This window comes from Dermacentor variabilis, chromosome 4 (genome assembly GCF_050947875.1).
Source record: "Dermacentor variabilis isolate Ectoservices chromosome 4, ASM5094787v1, whole genome shotgun sequence".
Classification (NCBI taxonomy): domain Eukaryota; kingdom Metazoa; phylum Arthropoda; class Arachnida; order Ixodida; family Ixodidae; genus Dermacentor; species Dermacentor variabilis.
The window spans coordinates 16,569,969-16,593,732 of NC_134571.1; the positions used below are offsets into that span (position 1 = coordinate 16,569,969).

Genomic DNA, 23,764 nt, shown 5'->3' on the forward strand with positions numbered 1-23,764 from the left:
AAATAAAGGCTAGTATGCTTCGCATCCTGGGCTTAACCTTAGCTAAGCCACAGCCATTTTTTTCCCACTTTCCACACTACAACTGTTCTGTGTAAAACACACTGTACTGTTGGTGGTGAAAAATAAACTTCTACTTCAACATCAACTTCCTAGCATGTCTGCTAGCATACAACTGTACATATGCCGTTCCCGCGATGAGGTCAAGCTGCACGGTTGGTAATAATGAACTTCATTCAGTTCGTGATCTGCTGACTTCATACTTTCTGTCTCTCAGGGAGGAGGTGGAAAAACGAGAAGGAAACATGGAAATGCACTTGGACCGGGACTTCCTGGACGGATACTTGAGGAAGATTCAAGAGCATGAAGGCACCGAATCCCACTATTCTAGTAAGTAACTATAGACCTGGGTCAAATAACATTGCCACCTTACTAGGTACGCGGCTACTCTAAATGAGGCGTAATGCAGTGCAACGAGCAGAATTGCGAAGAGGTCATGTCATTGTAGGTAATATTCTCTTCGTAATAGCATGCAAGATAATCATCAAGTTAGTAAAGCTGTCATTTGATTAGGCAATGTAACTATAAGAGGATGGTTGTTTCGTTGTTTCGAATTTGCTTAAGCGCCAGAAATATTGCTAGGCATTGAAGTTCTCTGCAGTAATGCGGTCATTTTTAGAATATATATGTTGAGCCCTTACTAATCGAATGCAACAAAGCAAAACAGACGTGTACTAGAACACGGGGTGTCTAAATCAGTTTTTGTTCCCCATCTCGCTAAGAATTGGCCGAAGTATTCGCATGGTGTTCTAGACTTTTACATAAATTGAAAAAATATGTAGACTTTTCCGTCATACTATTGTGAAGGCAACGGGAAGCCACTTCAGAGGTGTATGCGCCATTTCTTCTTGCTTCGGGTTCTAAATTAACGAAAAATTCTCGGGGAAATAATCAAATGAAAGGTGGTATTATAGCCATTATAGTCATCACTGAACATGACCATCGCGATAAACCCTACATGATGCATGTACTGTTTACCTTTGTATGCGCACGTGTGACCGTAATCTTGGAAACTTCTAATACACGCTGCTGTGTTCATGCGATAGCATAATAATAATTCCGCATAATAATAATTATTCTCTTACGCGTATGTTGTATCGTAAAAATGTGTATCACAACTAATTCACTGCACATTTAGGCAAAAACCAAGTGGCTTCGTGGCCTACAATCAACTCATTCTTATTATACCTCGCACGCAACACTCAGGAACTTACCTCTGACGGGTGCTGCTGCCCAGCGTGTACGTAGTGGGTACTAACGCTCGGTCGGGCTCGAATCTCTCCCTGTTACAACGATCGGTTCGCGTGTTTCTGGCGTATAAGCGTGTAGTCGCCTGGAATAACGAGCCTCCACGCGCATGCGTGATCAGCGCAGTTGCGTGACCAGCGCAGTGTCGCTTCATTGCACGAGAATCGCCATATATTGGCGGAGTCCTTTGCTATTCATTTGGTATTGAGATACTAGCGATCAATTTGTTCGTTGCCTTTGCTTACGTTTGAGGAAAGGGGCGTCAACAATATTGCTAATTCATTGAATGAATTCAACAACGAAATATTAGTATGTTGAGCAGCACCCGTCGACTCTTATAATTTACTCTTACGTCTATTGTCAGTGTGCCGACATCTCTTTATCCTCGTTAGAAAGTACACTTTGGTTACCGAGCCACGAAAACGTCCAATGAACTATCTTGCATTCCACACCGCAATACTTATAAAATGTATGTTGTCTTACTTCTATGCACTATAAAGAAGAGTCTTCTTTGCCTTGACGTGAGCTTCCTGCTGATTGCAGCACGCTACTTGGAAGGTACCACAATCAACCTGTACGGCGCGTCAACCAACACCGTAAGGAGCACCATACTATGGAACCTGTATATTGCTGCCAATGATCCAGATGGCCACCAGACACAACTGCAGCGTGAAATTGACAACGTCGTAGGCCACAAGAGATCACCTCAGTGGCAAGACAGGTACAGCATGCCGTTCACGATGGCTTCCATACTGGAGACTCTGCGCTGGAGAACTATGGCCCCCATCAGCATACACCGGGCGTGAGTTACTACCGAGATTTAGTACAACGTATGGCCCCGCTGGCGTTGACCACGTCACAAAACTTCTTCCGCCAACGCGAATAGTTGCGGTGCCCATTTGGCAGACGGAAATCAAGACATCTTTGTGGCAGCAATGATGTATTTTGACCGGACTAGTGGCGTAAGAACAAGTTCGTCACAAAAGCAATTAAAAGCCATCACAACAACCCTATAAAAAATCTAATGTCCCCATAAATCCCATAAACTGTAATGCCATGTGACATGTATGAGCATACGGGTTTTTATATACGTTACTGTATGTTTCATGTAAGATTAGTTGAAATGGGGTTATGACGCATACGGCTTTTCTCATCCTTGCTCTCTTATTTGAGTTTTTGCGAAGGCGAGAACGGCGCATGAGAAATAACAAATCCGGTTCAGTGGGGATCAGTGCGCCCTGGTTTCCTTTGTATATTGTGTGTGTTTTCACACAGTATAGTGAGCCTGTTGGTGTAAGCCAACAGTAATTAGTAAGCCATTCTAAGAATGGCTTACTAATTATATAGTTAAGAAATAGTAGTTGTTGAGATGGGGGGGGAGTCCTTGTAATTCCGGTGCGCCCTGTTAAATTTGTCGCAGATGTAATTGCTAATCAACTAGCTGATGTAATCAACCTTTGCATTTCATATGGAATATTCCCTGGTAAACTGCAGAAGGCCTAAGTTAGTGCCTTGCTTTATAATGGGGACAGAAATGAGCTAGCGAATTACAGACCGATTCCAATTCTGCCTATACTTTCCAAAACTTTCGAGAAAGTTTTTATTCTTGGTTGGCGCCTTTTACCGATAAACACAACATAATCACAGAATCTCAATTTGACTTTCGTAAAAACTATTCCATGTAACTGGCACTCCTTAATCAAAAAGAATATATACTGCAACAAATTGAGGACAGAAGGTATAATAAGGTAAACAAGGTACAGAAGGAAAGAAGAAGGACAGAAGGACATCGAAACATGTCATCGTGTTCCCACCCGGAAGCCTGCCATAACAAACATAGTGGTTCAATTTAAGTCAAGAACAAAGCGTGATGCTGCTCTCAGGAAAGCAAAGAAGACACGGCTCACTAACAAAGACATAGGACTAGGGGATGAAACACCGGTATATGTGAACGAACACCTTTGTCCAGCACAGAAAAAACTGCTAGGAATGGCAGTGAAAAGGAAGCATAACTATAAATGGAGACCAGTTTGGACAAGCAATGGTAAGATCTTTGCAAGGCGGGCTTATGACTCTGAAGTTACATATATATCTTGTGAAGGGGACCTTGCAAAGATAGGCCCGGTCCCTGAAGCTACAAGTGCTCCTTTATCTGGTGAAGCGGACTCGGCCTAGGCGGACCCTGAACCAAGTTCCGCTATTTGATACGTCGATACGTCAAAAATGGTCAAAATGGAATATTACGATTTCATTTTACCCTCTCGTGTTCAGCTTCCACACCAGCCTCTTAGTTCAATTTTACATATCAATGCTCGCTCCGCTAATAATAAAGAAGACCAGATAACAGAACTGTTCAACGAATTTAGTTTTCATTTTAGTATTATTATGCTAACAGAAACATGGTTCAATAGCGATAGTAACGCACTACGGTTAAAAGGATACAGCAATTATTAAATTACCCGGCCGAACAGGCGCGGTGGCGGTGTTGCCGCATATATTGAAACACAGCGCCATTGCGTTCCTGTTCCGGAGTTCTGCATTTCAACGAATGATTATGAGATGTTAACGTTGAAATGCAACTTGGAAATAATAACGGTAGTATACCGGCCTCCGAATGGCATTATTTGAAGTTTCATAGACTTCTTTGAAACATTTTTAGACTACGTTAGCGCAAATAATTTTCGCCTCATCTGCGGAGGAGATTTCAATATAGATGTCACAGGGGATAGCACCTTAACCCAACGTTTCCTTATTACCGTTCAGTCGACTGGTTTCATGAATTTAATCAACACACCTACACGTGTTACGCAGACTACTTTATCCTGTATTGATCTCCTCATTACCAATATTGAAACTATCGTCAACCAAGCTGGTACCATTACCTCAGTTATTAGCGATCACTGTCCTGTGTATATGTTCTATTACACAGATCCGAAAAATTGCAAGCGTCCTGAAACGCCAATTTATGCTCAATATATATCAAATAGCGCTCTGGAAACATTCAAGTATAACATTAGTATTCACGATTGGTCCGACTTATACAGGGGAAAAGACGCAGATATTGAGTACACAAAGTTCATTTCCGAATTCATAACAATATACCCTTCACATTTTCCTTTCAAAGAAATTAAACACTAAAAAAAATCAGAAAACCGTGGGTCACACCCGCACATATTAAATTGATAAAGAACAAGAATAAGCTTTACCACGCTTTTCTACGTACTCGATCACCAGAAATTTTGATTAGATTCAAAATCGCACGAAACAAACTAAACGGTGAGCTTAGACACTCCAAGCGAACATATTATCAGCAAATATTTTCTGAACTTGCAAGGAAACAGCCCAATGTAGTTTGGAAATTGATAAATGACGTTATGGGCCGCGCCAGAAAGAACGCGTGAGTGGGAACAATAAACCATAAAGGAAGTGAGCTATCGGGGAAAGCACTTGCTGACCATTTCAATAGTCATTTCACGAACATTGGAATACCAGTAAATCAGATACCGAATTCAGAAACGCCGATGAACACACGCGCCGACAGTTTTCCTTGAGCCTACCGACGAATTAGAGGTTTACAGGACATTCACGAACTTAAACTATAGCAAGGCCTTAGACATAGATAACCTTCAAATAAAACCAGTTAAGTATGTCATAGAATTCATAGCTCCTGTGATTGCTCATATTTTTAGCCTGATTCTAGAAACTGGCCTCTATCCTGTTGAAATGAAGAAAAGTAGGGTGACCGTCTTATTCAAGGGCGGTGACAGAAACGACACAAGCAATTATAGGGCAGTCTCTGTCATTCCTATCTTTTCGAAAGGATTAGAAAAGGTGATATTCATTCGTTTGTCTAAATTTTTCCATTGTAAGAATATTATATGTGGCGCCCAATTCGGCTTCCGGAAAGGGCGATCAACCGAAACCGCCCTGCTAACCATTAAAGAAATCATCGTGCAAAATATTCAAGACAACCTTTTCACTCTCGGCCTGTTTATCGATTTTAGTAAGGCGTTTGACTGTCTCAAACATAATATTTTAATTTACAAGCTTTCACTTAGTGGAATCCGCGGAACACCTCTGGCTCTAATAAAGTCTTATTATACTTAGAAAACAGGAAGCAGGCAGTCTATATACACAATCAACAATCCTTTCTTTACCAGTGCAAAACGGTGTACCACAAGGCAGCATGTTAGGGCCTTTGCTTTTTAATATATATATTAATGATATTGTGAGAATTGATTCAACCGTACAATTTATCATATATGCGGACGACAGCAGCATATTAATTTCGGGTCCTAATGCAGACGATCTAATTATCAAATGTAATCAAATACTTGACAAATTACACCTCTGGTCCAATTTGAATTGCATTAGAATATATCCAAAGAAGACGAAAGTAGTAATATTTAGAGCTAAAAATAAGATAGTCAAAACATGCCATGCTGTCAAATGCCAAGACCAAGAAGTTCAAGTAGTGAATGAACACAAAATTCTCGGGGTTACGTTTTCTTCAAACTTAAGTTGGTATAAACACATAGAAGGTGTTTGTAGTGACTAGCCGCAGTGACAGGAATCTTATCTCGTTGCCCACAGCTTCTTCCAACACAGGCTAAAATCCAAATTTATCATGCACTGTTTGCTTCATATACTAACTACTGTGGTCTTGTATGGGCTACAACGACTAAAAATAAGCGATGCAAAGATAGGCGCACTTCAAAAGAGGATCATGCGACATATTGCAAACCTTGATCACCAGTCCCCCACGCGAAGTGCTTTTATAAGCTACAATATAATTAGTGCGGAATATACGTATCCGTATCACCTCCTCCGCTCTTTTTATTTGTCCACTGTAGCTTTCCATTATATTTTAATGAATCTAGCATCTCTAAGAAAAAGACATGTTACACTATCCACACGTAACGATGATGTTTGGCTTCGCCAGAAATTTCGAAATAATTATAAAGTTCAGTCATTACAGCATAATCTGCCATCTATTCTAAATGAGCATAAATGTGTGATCAGTTACGGCGTAAAAGGACTGAGAATGTATTTTGTATCCAAAGAATGAATGGCTATGTATGTTTGCCTTTTGTTTTGCAAGTACTGTTTAACATGAACATGTATGTATTCTATTTTATTTATATTCTGGTGTTTTAAACTTCTTTTGTTTGTATTGTCATATGTTCACAACTATAGATAGAGTTATTACACACATTTTAAAATCATATGCTGTAGATTTATTAATTAATTACCCTTATGCTACTTTATAATTAATTGTTCTTCACATTTCTTGATGTCATGGACACTACCTGTTGCTGTACATCAATACTGCCTTGTAGAGGGGGTCATAGGCCTAGTCAAGCTGTCGAGACAACTTTTATCTCTTGACGCTTTCCAGGACCTATTATTTCTTGAAAAGTAAAAATTGAATTGAACTGAATACCAGGACATATTACCAACAAAGAGTAGGCTTTCAGTTCTTCACTCTTTATTTATGTCTTACATCGAATAATATTTTCTCGTGACTCGTGTGGAGAACCACCACTTCTACAAACATTTTAAAACCCAAAAGACTTCAAAGCAATATAATAACAGTAATTGCTAGTGTCACTCCCGATCATCCGGCTCGGCCCTTACTTAAGAAGTGTGGCCTAATTAGTTTGGACGCCCTCTATTATTTTAAGCTCTCTTATGCGCTACGAAATGAAACGAAAGAAATATTCATTATTTACGCTTTCTATGTAACGTAAACGTAAACGCAGATACATATAACACTAGACGTTTCGAATATTGGGAAATGTGTCCCATCAGAACTAATTATGGTGAAGACAGGATATATTTTATCATTCCCAGAATATTAAATAATTTTTACGAACAAAATTTAAATATAGAGTATTTTACACTCCACCAACTTAGGCTGTATATATTATATGAAACGCTGATCTTATACTTCATTCTATTTTCTTTGTAAGCTCTTTGCGTGTGCATAGTAAAATGTCTATTTGTGTAGCTTGAAATGACTCATGTGAAATTTATAGCAGCTGTTTTGTACCTCTCTTACATGTGATTATAGCGTGCACACTGGCCCATATCAGTGAATTGAATGCATGTAGTTCACCACCTGATGTACGTACATTCAATAGATACGTGACCTAATGCTGACCCATGTCAAAGATACAGGTAGTGAGAGCTTCGTCAAGCTGCCTAAAAGCAACTTTTTCTTTCACTGCTCATGTTCACTATTGCACATGAAATGAACTTCCACTTCTAGAAAAGTGTAAACATGCTCTCATATTATTTTTTTCTTTTTATTAGCCGCCCTATGTTTGCTAACGTTCAACTGAAGTTAAGAGTTTGACGAAAGCTCCCCTTGTCGAATACAAATGTAGTACGATAACAAGGACGATATATTGTGAACAAGGTTTCCGCAGGAAAGTCGAAGCGTCACTATTTTATTTTTTCACTTTACTTTTCAAAAGTACTATTTTGTACAGTGTCCTTTCTTTCGTTCTATTGTTCGCTCAGCACTCTTCAACTTTGTTTTAAGCTTTTTTGTTGGTTTCTGCGCCAGATGTTAGCACCGGTAGAATGCAATTATTTCGCACTTTTCCTTTCGAGGAAAGCGGTAAGCTGCCGCTCATGACTTCCTAATGCCTGCCACATTCGTCTGATTTATCTAACGCTAAGAGACAGGAACACAGTGGTGTTATTAGAGAGCAAAGGGAAACAGCAGATAATATAGCTCATTTTCAGAGGACGAAATGAAGTTAAGCAAGCTATATGTAACGCGTAGGCCAGATAACGGGTGGTATATTATAGATTCTTTTCACGGAGTACGTTGCTCAGGAGCTCAGGAGCTGCACCCCGTTGCTCAGGCAGCGGGGTGCAGGTTGCCTCAGCGAAAGCTAACGAATACAACATGATTTGAATGCCTGCCCTGCTTCTGTGGGATAAGCCGACGGAAAAGGAACTGGATGTTCGCTAACACTTTGTGCTCTATTTATGCTGCAGAATGTAGAACGGTAGAGGGAAGATGTGTGCAGTAGCTGGCTGCAAAAACAGTGGCTGCGTGTCATATCAAGAAATGAAATGAATCTGTGGCACCAAGTTCATGGACCACTGTGCCGCCTGTGTTGCCGGCCCTTCGAGATACACGGCTTTGCCCGAGGATAAACAAATTCACTTATCCGACAACGGTGTGTCACTAAATTCCAAAGAAATGATTTTAAAGACGGAACGTCGGCAAGAGCGAATACCACTAGTTACGCAGTAACAAAGACAATAGCACCGCTTCCTGGCATAAGAAGTCTCTCGCACGTTAATTACACACATCCACTCCAACTTCGACGAAAACTTTCGCCCAATCTATCGCCAACGTATCAAGAATAAGTGAACCGGCGCACACTTGAATCGATGCTCTCGAAGCATGGCTGACGGCGACTACACTGACAGCGCAAGAATTCGATGAGGATAGCTATAAGGACTTGTTGGTACATCATATCTTATTTTGTTGCAGCGCATGCTGAACAAGGAGATGTGTGTGTGTCCGATATGCCTTTCTGTTGACCTTGTTTAGCTTGCGATACAACAAAATAAGCACACGAATGTTCGAGGCTGAACATTTCGCTACAGTTCATATAGAGTAGGCGAGTGACTAGCGATAATCTATCTTTGCTACAAACAACTACAAAATACACAGCATCTACGTTCCAAGCCTTGTGCGCAGCAAGAACTTATCTATCGCAGCTGAGCACACTCGCGAGCGATTACAGGAAGAAAAAGAAAGAACAATCGAATAGCAACCGCACCAATGAATTATACCAAGTCAGAAACATGACAATCCGCTACTTTAACGTATTAGCCAAATTCACAAGTGGAACGTCTGGACAGCTTGTAATTACATTTCTAGGCCCACTTCTAGTATCAGCACCGTAAACGCTGCTCGCGCCGTTTGTCGAAGGCGTAATGAAAGCCTTTGCATGACCTCTGAAGCTGTGGCGAAAGCTTCGTTTTCATCCACACAGTCACCTCTACAATATCCGCCGAAATAGAGCGGCACTGGCGTCATGTACATCCCTTGTAAACACGGAGGAAGCTGAAGCAAGCATGTTTGATCACGTGATCAAAGATGGCGGCACCCACGGGATCGCCATGATAAGGGTGTATAGTTAAAGAAAGGGTGCTAATGGATGGGAAGCGCAACCGTGCACGGCCGAAAATTAGGGGATGAAATTAGGAAATCTGTAGACATAGGATCGTGTCAGCTGGCGCAAGACAGGGGTAACTGGCCATCTTTGAGACAAGTTTTTGTATCGCAGAGTACATAAAATAGGGCAACAATGATGATGATAATGATGACAATTGCGTTTTCTTGTTCCATTGTTTGACTAAGTGGAAAGGGGTAGCGGACATCATGCTATTCCTCGAGGTATAGAATATAACCCTGCTCGCTTGAGAAGTCAAGCAAGATCTTAAGGCAACGCTACGCGCTGTAATATCTCGCACTCTATTTAGGGAATGCACGCTAAAGCTTACGCAATAACTGTGTCATGGGTATACATTCACACATCTCTCATTGAAATTACCAAGACCCACTATATACCTGCAGTAGATGAGCTAAAGATGTTGCTCCGTACTCACGAAAAGTTCGTACGCTAGAATTGTTTGTTAGGGCAAATTCCAAGCAGTCCCAGTGCTCAATATATATTAGGAGCGAAGGCCACCAGCCAATGTAAATGATCACGTATGAGAGAAAAGCTTTGTGAAATCAGCCCGTGCTTCTCTTCCATGCGATTCTTCTGAAGCTTATTGCACTTCGCGATTTCCTTTAACTACAGCGCAGGTCGGGACACTGTCATTGGAGGGTATCACATTCCCGCTGGCACCTTAATTGTGCCAAACCTATGGGCCGTCCATAATGATCCTGCCTGCTGGCTCAACCCGTCCAAGTACGACCCCACGCGATTCCTCAGCACTGACGGCACGAAACTGAACGAGAGGCCTCGGGCATTCATGCCTTTCAGTCTGGGTGAGTAGGAATTTTATCTTCGGAATAGCTGCTTGACCGCATTAATACTGCGTTTGAACGTAGAATTAGGGCTGTAACTCCAGGCGCTCGATATTGATGACTTGCGTAACTTTATATTCAATGGACAACGGACACAGCGTAAAAAAGACAAGGACACGAGAGAGCGCTGCACATACAGCGCTGTACACAGCGCTGGATTCAAGGCTTGCACATAGGTACAAGAGCGCAGAGGCCGCGAAGTATTGATAGAAATGTGCACGTAGCGGCACTACGCGTTTACTCGAATGGCAACTCTCTGGAATAGCAGAATGCACTCGCGTTCCGTTTAATCGGCTAGGTATGCATACGCGGCAAGCGAGTAAGTGGAATGGTAACATTAAGATGTTGATATCAATTTCTTCTCAGCATGGCAAGCATTAAGAAATTCGCACTTGCGTGATAAAGTCGTCGTCTTCGTCTGCTGCTGCTGCCGGTTTAGCAATGACGGACGTCTCAAAACAAGCATTGCACACAATTTAAACAACTTCGACTACAAGCCTCTGGCGGACGAGATAATCGTCCTACATTGACATGACTATATCTTCTCCGAAGGCTGACAAAGCACTGTTATGATATTTGCGATCCACAAGACTTAGTGAACGCCTATACTACTTCCTCTTTTTATTTCCGCTCTTTCCTACTCCCTTCTTTACAACCCCCTCTTCTTCGATCAACGAGCAGGCTATCAAACCAGAGACTTCCTTCTGGTTAACATCCGAGCCTTTTCTCTCTCTCTCTTCGACGTTAAACAAGTAATTTTAATAAGTTTTTTCCCCTCTCTAAGTGAAGTTTCAAGCCCTATGTAGACCCTATAAAACATACTGACAAGCGTCATAGAGTCCTGAATAATTCAGAACATCCACTGTTTTCTTTTTCTTCTTAAGAATCAGTTTCAGAATTTGGTACGCAGGAGTGGATGCTGCATAACGTCTTGGCGCAGTGTCATGACGTCATCTCTTGCTTGATGCGATCCTTGTGGCTATCACGCGTGAGCGCAGCCCTCATTATTTTTTGTTACGATGAATGTTATTTTAGTTATTGTTATTGCTGCATGGCGTTAGCGAATTTCTGTGTGTATCAGGACTTCACAATGATGCCGATGACAGCAGGTCCAACGTATGGCCTGCCCCCCCCCCCCCCCCCCCTCCGTACAACCAACTATAGCATCAAATTAAATTATCTTATATTTCTTAGCCTTCACACTAGCCAAATGCCATCCTTTCATTTGCTATGAGCGTGTGGTAGAGCTGCACCAAATTTCAACACATGTCCCCAGTACTCCTTTAAGAGACCACAAATTAACTTGAAATGAGCACAACTGAAGAACGGATTAAACTGCAACGTTAAAACCGGTCGATATGGTAAGAATTTTAGTACAGTAGAAATCCTGAATTTAGCAAGTGTTTGAGACATTAGTCTGATAAATTTAGATTCTAATTAATGTTGTCCCGCTGGGATCAAGAAGCACATTTCTTAATAGTTGCAGGTGGAAAGCTAAAGCGTATATCTTACATTCCGTGTGTAGGCGGTACATACGTTGTCAGATGTTTGGCATAGTTCGAATGCCACAGCAGCGAGAGGCACTGCGAAGACGCTAGGTGTAATCCACACGCATATATCTTTGGAACGTACAGTTGTAGAAACGAAGTTGAGAGCGAACTAAATCAAGATAACTGATCAGAAGTTAGGCCCTGGACAACAGACCAATTATAATTTTGCTAGAACGAACAGAATAATGCTTTGTATGCGACGGCAACGTACTTCGCCTCTTCATAAATGGCTTCATTTAGGAACGAAAAAATTTGTGACAACCCTGTTAATTGTTGTTTCCCTCTCATAGAGATGTCGCATTATCCTTTTTGCTATATTTGTAAAGCTGACTTCTCTCCCTGAATTCAGTAGACACTTATCTCGACAACACGCAAAGAAGGCGACAGATGGCTGATATTGTTAAAATAAGTGTTTGTTGGATTCCCGGAATGTATGAGCCAACTAGAGCAGCTGAAAGCCATTGATTTATTCCTCTGTCAAGCGTACAGTCAGCATCAAAAGTTTAAGGATTGAAAGAAAGCTGAATATTTCCACAGTCTGGGCATTCAGCCTGGTATTCTGATTTATTTATTTATTTATTTATTGAAGGGTGCCGAAAGCGAAGTCGGAGAACATCAGAGGGAGCCGTGAGATAGAGAAGAAGAATAAAGTTAGAAATGGCGATCTGACGTTTGTTTGATCTATTTGATAAGTGCGGGCTTATTATATTTGTTCATTTATTTTTTTTATTTATTTACGCAATACCTAGCTATGTCACCTCGAAAGCATTATCGTAAGGGGCACAGTTAGAGAAACATGTGTTAAACTGTACGCAGAAATAAGCAATAAATAGATAAAGCAAAGTATGACAAAGAAAGCCGTACACCGACCAAGTGAAACTTAAGGACAAGACGTCTTTCTTTGTCATGTCTCATCCCAACAAGACGGGCTTCCGTCCAGCTCTCGATTACATAAAGCAAAGTAATGTCGAGGTGGAACGTAAGATCATTTAAATGGACTCTGAAGTGATCTTGAAGGTACTTTACAAACGTACTGAGTCGTTGTCACAGATCCTTGTGATCATTAATTGACGCAACTAAGTGTTCCGCATAAAGCGTGTAATTTATTATAAGGTTTTAAAGATGTACATCGCTACCGATCGCAGCGCGCTGAGTTTTCAGTCGCCCCTGACCAGGTGACGCGAAGTGGCCATATGATGCCAGTACGGCGAGCTTTCCTATGGGTTGCCAAGGGTGCGCAACCGATAATTTTTCCAACTTTATGGCGAACGAATGTTGTTCGTAATAGTTGGAATGTTAATTTGCTTCTATAAAAAAGAAAGTAACAGAAAGAGAATGCACAAGGACAATTTATCACTACACTCAAGCACTTCCAGCACACAGCAAGTGCAGTCTGCTTGTGTTACAACATGCTCCATGCTGAAGAGAGCTCAGCGCTCAGTGTTGGTGTCGATCTTTGTTTTCGCGAGCACCATGGTTCTCCCATGGTGCTCCCAAGGAGAACCATGGTTCTCCTTGTTACGTTGTGGGCTGCAAACGTAGCAATTGGCAACACGTAAAGCTGCGACACCGTGACCCTCTGCAAGGCCGCAGACGAGCGGAGTGGCTCTACAGCGCACCTGGCTGTTGGTAACCGACCGGTGCCAGAATGAGCGTGTTTGCGGCCGCCTATTTGCGCTGGAGGATTACTACCACAATAGAGCATTATCACATGTCCGGTATTCGGGTAAACATAAGCGCAAGCTGACAGGGCCTGCGCGTTCCATAATATAAACGGAGTTGCAAATAAAGTTTATTCCTATCCTATCCAAACGTGAATGGTCTTCATGGTAAAGCCATCTGCTGGCACAGAGCTCAAGCAAACAAAGAACTAATATAACAATAACGAGGTGAATTCTACTTTGCTGCTGGCGTCAAATCTTGGCAATAGCGTAATCGTGAGCATGTTTTTCTTAATGTTTAAAATGTTTTACACTTGGTTACAGTGATATTAGCTCTTTGTTTGGCTTGGTAAGCCCTGCGCCACCAGGTAGTTGGACCGCCCAGGCCGATCGGGCCACTCACGTACGTCTACGCTAAAGCTCCATCACAGCAATTGTACGTATCATGAGGGCGCTTTAGTTTACGCCTCCACCCATCCGTCAAAATGCCCAGCTCCTCTGTGGTTACCGGAATACCGTACAAGCTCGGCGCTACAGCAGAACGTTCGCAACGTATGCTGCTTCGATAGCTCTCGCTTGGGATCGACTGCCAAGCGGCTGGCGGAGAGGTTGGAGAGGCTTCGCGCGCTGGCTCCAAGACAACCGGAAGTGAACGAGACGGCGTCCCGTCACGACGCAGATCCAGTGAAGGCGGAGCTTAGTCCAGATCACTCGGCGAACGAGTTGAGGAGAAAATGCACGGCTGTGGAGGACGGTAATTTGTATTCCTCCGTAGCTCTTCTAATATGAGACGCTTCACACAAATTGTGGCGTGAATGATTAACTTTAGCTGTACCCTAAGCTCCTACAAAATTTGTCCGAACTGTTTCAGGGACCCTTTGAGAGGAAGCTTCAACTCGGGCTGAACTCTCATGCCGCCTATTCAAATACACGTACAACGCAGAAACCCTTTTCGGAGATAACCACTTGGCCGATTTTAATGAAATTTATTGCATTTCAGAGACAGAAGGAAAGTTCTAGTGATTATTGGAATCGCAATTTCGATAGGGCCTGAATGTTTTAAAAGAAACTATCAAAAATTGGTAACGAAAAGCGGGAAATTAAATGTCATCGGTTCTACTATGGGCTGCTGAGCACGAGGTCGCGGGATCGAATCCCGACCACGGCGGCCGCATTTCAATGGGAGTGAAATGAGAAAACATCTGTGTATTTAGATTTAGGTGCACGTCAAAGAACCGTAGGTGGTCAAAATTTCCGAAACCCCCCACTACGGCGTGCCTCATAATCAGGTCGTGGTTTTGGCACGTAAAACATAATATATTAATTTTTTATTTAATAAGTTCGATTTGTTTTTATATATTTCCAGAAAAGCACCATTGCACGTGAACAGAATGGCACCCTTGCGCACGTGAACAAGATAACGCTGCAGCGTTTCGCCCGCTGCTGTCACTAATCGCTCGGAAATTGAACGTTTTCTCAAATCCAACGTGCCACCGGTAAATGGAAGCAAAAGCAAATGCCAACCGTGCATTGGCTTTTGCTTCCATTTACCGGAGCATACCGATGGTATATGGATATCTGTGGGAATGGCAAGCTGACTTCAATATGCACTTCAGTGAAAGCATCACTGTGCCTTCTCTCCTCGTTACAGGAAGACGCGCATGCCCAGGTGAATCTCTGGCTCTTATGGAAATTTTCCTATACGTGACCACGGTGCTCCAAAAATTCAAGGTGCTTCCGAAACATGGCACTACAGTCTCTTTCGATATTCAGCACGTCCTCATCTGCGCGCCGAACGACGCGCAAGCCTTGCGTTTCATCTCACGTTGAATATATCTAGCGGCACTGCTTTGAAGGTTTCGTGAGAAACTGTAGGAAAAGTTCCATTAAATGTTACTGGTGAATCTGATTTGTCATTTTCATTTTGTTTTCATTTTTAAGTTGTACTTTCAACTAGTCACTTAGTCAAAGTCAAAGTGTTCTATTTAGGCATCAAAACAGTTGCCTAGGAGGCAGACATAAAGGCATAAGTTCGGAGACTTTAATCAGAAGTCTCAGAACTTTCGGCTATAGGGCCACATTGGTGACCAGTGGCGGCGTCTATAGAGCCGGTCAATACAGAGATAAATAAAAATGAATGGAAATAAATGTGTAAACCTAAATGATAATAGTGGACGTAGACTGAAATGTTACTTGAATTATTTGACATGAGTCATTGAAAGAATTCCTCTATTATTCCTTTGTTTTTTGCGTTTGCCTACTGGAATAAAGTTCAATAAATGAGCAAAATAAGTACATTAGGATTGTAATTTAGCTTTTACTGCATAGTCTCCGTGAGGATATCGATTTGAAGTATTAGTAAACGTTCGTGGTGGCACAGAAGCTTCTTTACTGTTACCGATAGCACGTATGTTTTTTTATATTTATTTCAGTCATTTTATCAGTAGAAAGCAGCTATCCACTAGAGATTAAGGCGGTCTGGCAAAGGTAACCGTTTCCTTACGAAGCACCCTTTGTTTTGCTGGTGTGTCGTGTGTCGGACTCTAGAATTTTCATGCTTATGTGTTGACTTTTGTGCGTAGTGTTTACGCTTGAATAGCGTATACGATTGGAAAAGCATACACCGGTTGGTGCAGCATTGTCAAGAATAGCACAGTGCTCTATACAGCGCTGAAAGTGCTCGTGCTGTTTCCTGTCGCTCTACGTGCTACGTGTTGTGCTCTTTCATGCTTGAAGGTGTTGCCGTTTTAAGAGTTACCAAAAAAGACGACTCGTGTAAGTTGAAGTTAAGCCTATTTCAATAAAGTGAGACATAAAGATGTTGCGCGAACTTGCGTTTTAAAAACTGCCTAATTTTTTTATGTATATATTCCGCGATCGAAGCCATGCAACTTTAATTCCCTGTATTTTCTGGGTATGTTATTTGTGAACAATAATCATTGCGGCACTGTTTACTCCTTAAAGACGAGTTACATCAACAGATCGAGAGTTACGTAAAATATGGCGTTTGGTGACAAACGGGCCCCAACCTACTCGTGCGTTGGTCGCCGCCGACAATCTTCCATGGATCACCGCCTGCTGAAAGATAACGCGCCCCGACACGTGGTTACGTGGGCCACGTGACGTCAGCATAAGATAGTTCCCCACCAGGTAGTTGAAGATGGCTAAAAATGCCAAAGAAATTTATCAGTTTTAAAAAATAAGGCAGCTATGAGGCTTTCCTTAGCTTCATGCTCGTCCGTGGGGTCACCGTGTGAGGCTTTGAACTTCGATGGCGTACCCAGAGTTACACCGCGTGCTCTGCTTGGACGAGAATTCGGAAGCAAACAGTGCTAAAAACGAGACAGAACAAAAAGTAGCTTTACAAAACGGGAGTACGCATCATACTAACCTGAATACCAACTGAAAGGTGTATTTCGTGAAAGCTGCCTTATAAACCTCATACGGGCAAGAAAGAGGAACGAAAACAAGGTAAAGAATGCCTGAGGGATCGAGGAGCTGTAGGTGGTGATGGGAACTTAGCTTGCGCGACCGGGGCAGATCAAGTTATGATAAGCTCATGAACAAGGCAACGAGGGACGAGGAAACGAGCTTTATGCTATACAGCTATTTACATGCAGTGGTTTCGATGGCGAAAAGATGGCGAACGCTCTGCGGGCCCAGCGTGCTTGGGTAAAGTCGAGAAGATGTCGAAGCGTCTTCTGATGCGGCTCCTCGAAGCGTCGCGTTCTCCTCACGCGATGGTGAGGTTCCCGATTCGTTGGTGCTGTTTTGGACGAGGTGGCGTATTCCCGTAACTGCCATGAAGCCGGCTCCAAGTAACAAGCGCTCTCAGATGCATGCGCAATGGAGTCTTTGGGGGGAAAAGGCTAGCATGCGGGCCGGCCATCATCGGAAGGACCACTGCCGGCCGCTGGGCAGTCGAAAGGCCCTAATGTGGCACGCAGGCCGAGTGCGGCCCGCGTGCTGTCCCCTGCCTTAAATCGTTTCAACCTCTTTTAGTACGAACATTAACGAAATGTAGCAGAGATTGTGTCCGCATATACACCGAATTTTTAATCTATTCAAAAGGGAGATAAAGAAGCAGGAAGCAAGTGTTCCCGGCCACTCCACGTGATCTTGCGTGCATTCCCAACTCCTTACATTGGCATTTGAGTGTGCCGCTAAGTAAAAGATAATCACAGGACGTCATGAGATATCATTACTGTCGCGCTAATTCAGGTCCGACTCCCCCGCATTAACCGTACGTACTTTCACTGATGGCTTTTAAATGAAGCAGCATTCGATTACTGTATATATAGTTATCGCAACACAAAAATAAAAACACTTGCTTTGATAAAATAAAGTCCTTCTAAGCTCCCCTGCTGTTCGACGTTTGTGGTATTTGTTTATTTGCTTATTGATACTGTCAGCCTTAAAAAGGAGCCATTACAGGAGTGTAACTGCAGATAGTAAGAGCTGTCAAAAATAATTACGCCCACATCAATAAAATAAAAGACAACGGACATAAGGTTGCACTACCCATTTCTCATACAATAAGAGCCGCAATAAGCCGAACGCACGGGACTCGTCGTGACCACTGCACGGCTTATCGAAGAATTTGATCAAGAACACTGGACGAAATACCAAACAAGACGATCCGAAATCTCGGTGAAGCCTCTCTAGAACAACTTACCAAGTATATGAACGAATGCTGGCAATCCGGTACAATACCGCAACAATGGAAAACGGCTCAGATCCTTCTAATACCTAAACCAGGCAAGCGGCTACATATGTATACAGTTGCAGAAACTGAGACCTATTTCACTCACGTCCGCTGTGAGCAAACTCATGGCGCACGTTGTCCTAACGAGACTGACCAACTATATCGAGGATAACGACGTTCTTCCCCCTACAACGTTGGGCTTCCGGAGAAATTTGTCCACACAGGATGCAATGCTTCAACTTAGGCATCAAATTATAGATAACACAAGTCGGAACACCAAAGCTATCCTAGGATTGGACCTAAAGAAAGCGTTTGATAGTGTTACCCACGAAACAATACTAAACAGAATAAATGAGCTAGGCTTAGGCCAGCTAGTATACACTTGTATACGATACTTCCTTACTAACAGAAGGGCACACATTAAGATAGGAGACCTTAACTCCGAAGAACTACAGATCGAAAGCGCAGGTACGCCCCAAGGTTCAGTAATATCACCGATGCTGTTTAACCTGGCTCTTAGCGGATTACCAGCAAAGCTATAGGAAATCGGTGACCTCAATCATACCATCTACGCTGACGGTATTACCCTTTGGGTGAGCGATGGCAACGATGGACAGGTTGAAAACACGTTACAACGTGCAATAGAGGCAGTTGAACAATACCTAGCAAAAACCAGACTGGCGTGTTCGGCAGAGAAATCGGAGTTCCTCATTTATGTTTTATCGTGACGTGGCTGAAAACGACGCTACTACGAGGAACGAGACAATCCGCAAATTCACCTAACTACGGCAGATGGTACGCCCATACCCAAGGTTGACAAGATCAGAGCATTGGGCCTCATCATTGAAAGTAACGGCTACAAGGGAGAGACCATACGCAAACTAGACAATATAACATCTGAAATCATCATGCGACTACTTAAACGAATAGCCTTCAGGCATAGTGGAATGAAAGAAGGCAATCTGCTTAAACTAGTCCAAGCGTTCATAATAAGCAGAACAGTATACGTGGCATCGTACATACGACGGTACTCATAAAAAAAATACAAATTAGACTGCTTAATCAGAAAAATCTACAAGCAAGCGATCGGAGTCTTCGTCACCACCAGCAATGATAGGCTACTGCAGCTAGGTCTCCACAATACACTGGATGAGCTAATCGAGGCACAACGAATAGCACCAATATGAACGCCCGTCCAAAACTAAAACAGGGGTGCTATGCAGGATGCGCCGAGTTTCTCGTTCACCCGAGTTTTATCCGAGTTTGCTCGACGGCAGTCAGTGAACGGAGATAGCGTGAAACGCGCAAAGGCTGCAGGCAAAAAAAATATGTAATATGTCGACAAAAAACCGCGTATGACAACATGAGCGCACCCTGCGCGCACGCTGCTTCCACGTTTCAAGCGCAGACGGCTGCACAACGAAACGCACCAGCGCCGCGTATTGTTATCAACGGATTATCGCAACTTAGCAATAACGTGACTGTCCCGCTGTCTGTCTACACACTTGCCGTGAGCCGCTTGCCACGCCTTTCCCGGGCGCGTCAAGGGCGTGCCTCCTCTTTCGGGCACTATCTTTCTATCCTCTATCGAATGCGAACAGGGTGCTTGCGGCGCATTCTTGCACCTACGCTTTCGCTCAAACGAATACGTTAAAATACAACAAATAAAATAACAAACATTTTTATTTCTTTACGTGTCTGTTCTTCGTTTTGAATGCTAGAAATTTCTGATGACAAACGGAGATCGAGCAAATTATTAAGTTTTGCACGTCCTGCCGCGAGTGGCGACACTGAGGCGAAAGCTTAGAAGCGGATAGATTGAAGCGTGTCGCACGCACGAGGCAGTTCATACAGTGAGAAGTCGCCTAGGGGCGCTACAGAGCTATTCTCAATAATGTCAGTGATCACCACTCTTTCTCTATTAGGAGAATAGAAACGCAGCGCCGTGGTACGGCTGTTCATCGCAGGCACTATAAGGCCCCAGCTTTACCAACTAAAAACGACACACTAGTCATAAATACGGGAGCAACGGCTGTCGCTGCAAAATGGCGGTCCGTAGTGCGCGTAGTGACGCAGTTCATTGAAAATGTACCAGCAGTTTATCTTTGTGCGCGAAGCCTCGGCGATGCATTGCGAAGAAGTGCATGCTTCCCAGCGACACAATTCATCGCTTGTCATCGCTTGCCCAGTGAAAGTGCCTCTGAGCGCATGTACGCAGTATTTGAGTGTTTTTGTGCGCACCAAGGTGCTTGCGGATTGGTTATGCTGGAGCCAGCAGCGATCGCAGAAGGATATCGCAACGACACCGCAGCAATCGCATTTTGGCAGGTGAGGTATCTTGTGTGCGGTTATGAAATGAGACTTCGAACTGAGGTGTTGAAACTGTTGAGTGCGCAGTGCTTGTGATGAAGAAATGCCATTGCACTGGGTTTAGAAGAGCGAGTGATTCTCGGACGCTGATCGTGTTTACGACGTTGTGGCTCCGATACATCCCCGATGACAGAGCAGCCATCTCAAACGACTGCTGCGATACGCACTCCTCAGCATCGTCGTCACCCTCGGCGCATGGACGCCTTGCAAGCAGCTACAGTGACGTGCCGATAATTATTTACTGTGTGCAACGTCGCCACAATGCAGGCAATGAAACCGTGCTGTGGGGCTATCTCAGCCCGAGAAAGGATGTATGCATAAGCCAGCGACAGTCAACGCTTTGTTTTTGATAGTGGTGCTCAGTACATCACCGATGACAGTGCGTTGTGCGTGTTTTATGTCGGCGGTCAAGATTGTTGATGCCTCACAGCTCAACACCGCGTCGCTGTTGCCGAAAGATAAGTTGGGCGTGGCCCAACCGTGGTGGGTGCGCGCACAAGAGTTACATGCCTCGCGCGGGGCGTGACCTCTGGCTTTGATTGACAGGCGAACTCCCGCTAAACCAATGGTTAAACTCGTACATCGCGAAACCCCCTCCGAGTTCAACTCGGGAACATGGCGGCGGCAGCAGCAACATCCAGCGGCAGCAAGCATCAGTATGACCATCTGGACCCGTTCACGTACATGACCGCGTGGAGTTTCAGCGTCATTTTCGCCTGTCGAAGACAACAGGGCGCTGGCTGTGTGACGAGCTAGGCGAAGACTCTCGTCTGTGGAGACAGCGTGGCGGGCTTCATTCGCTCACCGTCGAAGCGCAAGTCCTCTGAGCCCTCCGTTTCTACGGGACTGGGAGTTTTCAGGGAAGCGTCGACGCCGAGCATTACATTGGACGTCATCAAACTACTGTGAGCCTCTGTATTAGAGATGTCTGATGCGTTTATTGATGCGGCAGCGCGGAAGCAGTGGCTGGCTTTCCCGAAGACTGCGGCTGAGCGGGCATTTATAAAGGAACGCTTCTTACTTCGCGGAAACATTACGAACGTAGTCGGGTGTGTCGACGGAACGTACGTAGGAATTAGGGCGCCTTCAATGTCAGCGTTACTGTTATTAGCATTGAAACAATAGCTAGACGCACCATATTGCCAAATTTGTCACTTCTGTGTAGGCGACTTAAATTTTGTGTTACCGACATCACACATGCGGCAGCCTATGATACTTACTTTTTCGCTGGTTGCTGACTTTTTACCGATTGTTCTACTTGTCTATCAGGGTGCCTTCCAAATGGCTCACTTTTTGGGGAAAGAGCTTAATGAAGTATAAATAGATAAATGGATATCACAAATTGTGTGAAGTACCCTGTGAATGCTAATCTCATAAAGAACTTTTTTTTTATGAGATTACTTAGTACAAGTTACTTAGTATGCATAATGCTGAATTTTGGTCATGCGTCATCTATCGGCCGCACTATGACACAGCAAGGCATTGCACAATTCGTTGCAGTGCGAGATGCGGATGTCGCGCCAAGCCGGTTGTGCCTATTCGTTTATGGCGAAATGAAAATGCATTGAGAATCTTCTTGTGCTGGCTTGCACGAAGAAAATACTTCAGAGTGTTTGCTGTGTTCACTGTTGGTGCATGTGCCAGTGGTTCAGTGTATTTTCTGTTGGGGGGGGGGGGGCGCAGCATTATTCTGTATGGACAAATCGTATATTTTCGTCTCATAATGGGGCTCTAATTCTTCAGCAGTAGAACAATGCAGATCCAATGCTCTGCAGAACTTGGTGTGCGTGAAGATGTCGTGAAACACCAAGACAAAATTCCATATCGGGGGAAATGTGGTCCAGATGCCAATGAAAAGTGAGTCTTTAAACCGCCATGATAAAAATAAACATTGCAGAGCAAATAGACCTTTTGTACAGCTTTAGAGCAATGATTACACAAACTGTGACATGCTCAAACGAGTAAACGCTTGCCGCAATGCCAAAGTAGGATGAGCAACATGCAGCATATATAGACCGTTTCATCGGGCGAGGAGGATAGTGCGCGCGGAGAGCCTTTCCTCCTCTCTGGTTGGGGCGATCCGGCGCGGCGCTGCTTAAAAGTATTGCTGTCGCGTGCTGCGGAGCGATTTTGAGATGTTTTAGATGGTATTTTATGAAATTTACGCCGTGTCCGTTCATATAAGGTCGTCAGGGAAGCCTTTCGGTGCATCGGTAACTACAGTAGGCGGAAATATCTTTTGGGAGCGCAGAAATGTGACGCGTTTTATAAGCCGCGGTGCACGCACATTATCAGTCGCGGTGTGTGTATGTGTTGTGAACTATTTTACTTATATCGGTTTTCATTCAACAAAGAAACCCGGTGTCTCTGTATTAGGAACATGAAATGGTAAATCTGCTCAATATCTGATCGCTTGGCGTAGGGAGCAAAGCATAAACATAAGAGCGCGTGCTCGTGCACGGCCAACCTAAGGCAACCACGAAACATCTAAGCGGCAGGCGCTATCAAGTATTTGTGATGCACCGGCATTGTTCTCGCGCATTTCAAGTCTAGTAGGCTTCAAATTTCCATATGTCTACGCTAGCCTTCCTGCATGAGGCCGATGGCGCTGCTCAACAAAGCGATCACTGCGGTTTGTGAACCAGCACGGTACATATGTAAGCTGTGCGCTTCGGCATTGCCTTTTTTGCCTGCATACAGCCATAATATATGAAGGATCGCATAAAAAGAATGCGATGCCTATTTCTGAGGACAAAATTTCCGTAATGCGTGTGAGTGCGTCGTAGTGAACGGAACAAACACAACCAAAGAAGAAATTCGGTTATAATCCTCTTTCTCGAAAAAGCAAGAGAAAACGGGCCAACGCCGCAATAGGGCCTCGCATAGTCACGCCGCACAACGTTTATAAATATATAACCGCTGATGCGGTATGCTTGGACCATGCGGTATATAGAACAAAGATATATGTAATCCAGCACTTACCACTGCTTAGGACGCTCGCGCAGTTCGTAAACAGTCCCTTTGCTGGACAAGCGTAATTCAGACTGTAAGGTATGCTGCTATTACTTGCCAAAACTATTTTATTCAGGTGCGGAAACCTCACCCA

The 23,764-nt window shown here is 43.7% G+C and overlaps 1 protein-coding gene across 1 annotated transcript in view; it reads left to right on the plus strand.

Moving 5' to 3' along the window:
• The window catches only part of LOC142577789 (uncharacterized), a 74,826-nt gene extending 59,318 nt beyond the window's left edge, over positions 1 to 15,508 (plus strand). The window contains exons 16-19 of the mRNA XM_075687240.1: positions 275 to 387; positions 1,849 to 2,107; positions 10,143 to 10,333; positions 15,235 to 15,508. Coding sequence (XP_075543355.1) covers positions 275 to 387; positions 1,849 to 2,107; positions 10,143 to 10,333; positions 15,235 to 15,413 — 742 coding nt within the window. The 3' untranslated portion in view covers positions 15,414 to 15,508. The remainder of the gene's footprint in view (positions 1 to 274; positions 388 to 1,848; positions 2,108 to 10,142; positions 10,334 to 15,234) is intronic.
• Positions 15,509 to 23,764: the final 8,256 nt, after the last annotated feature.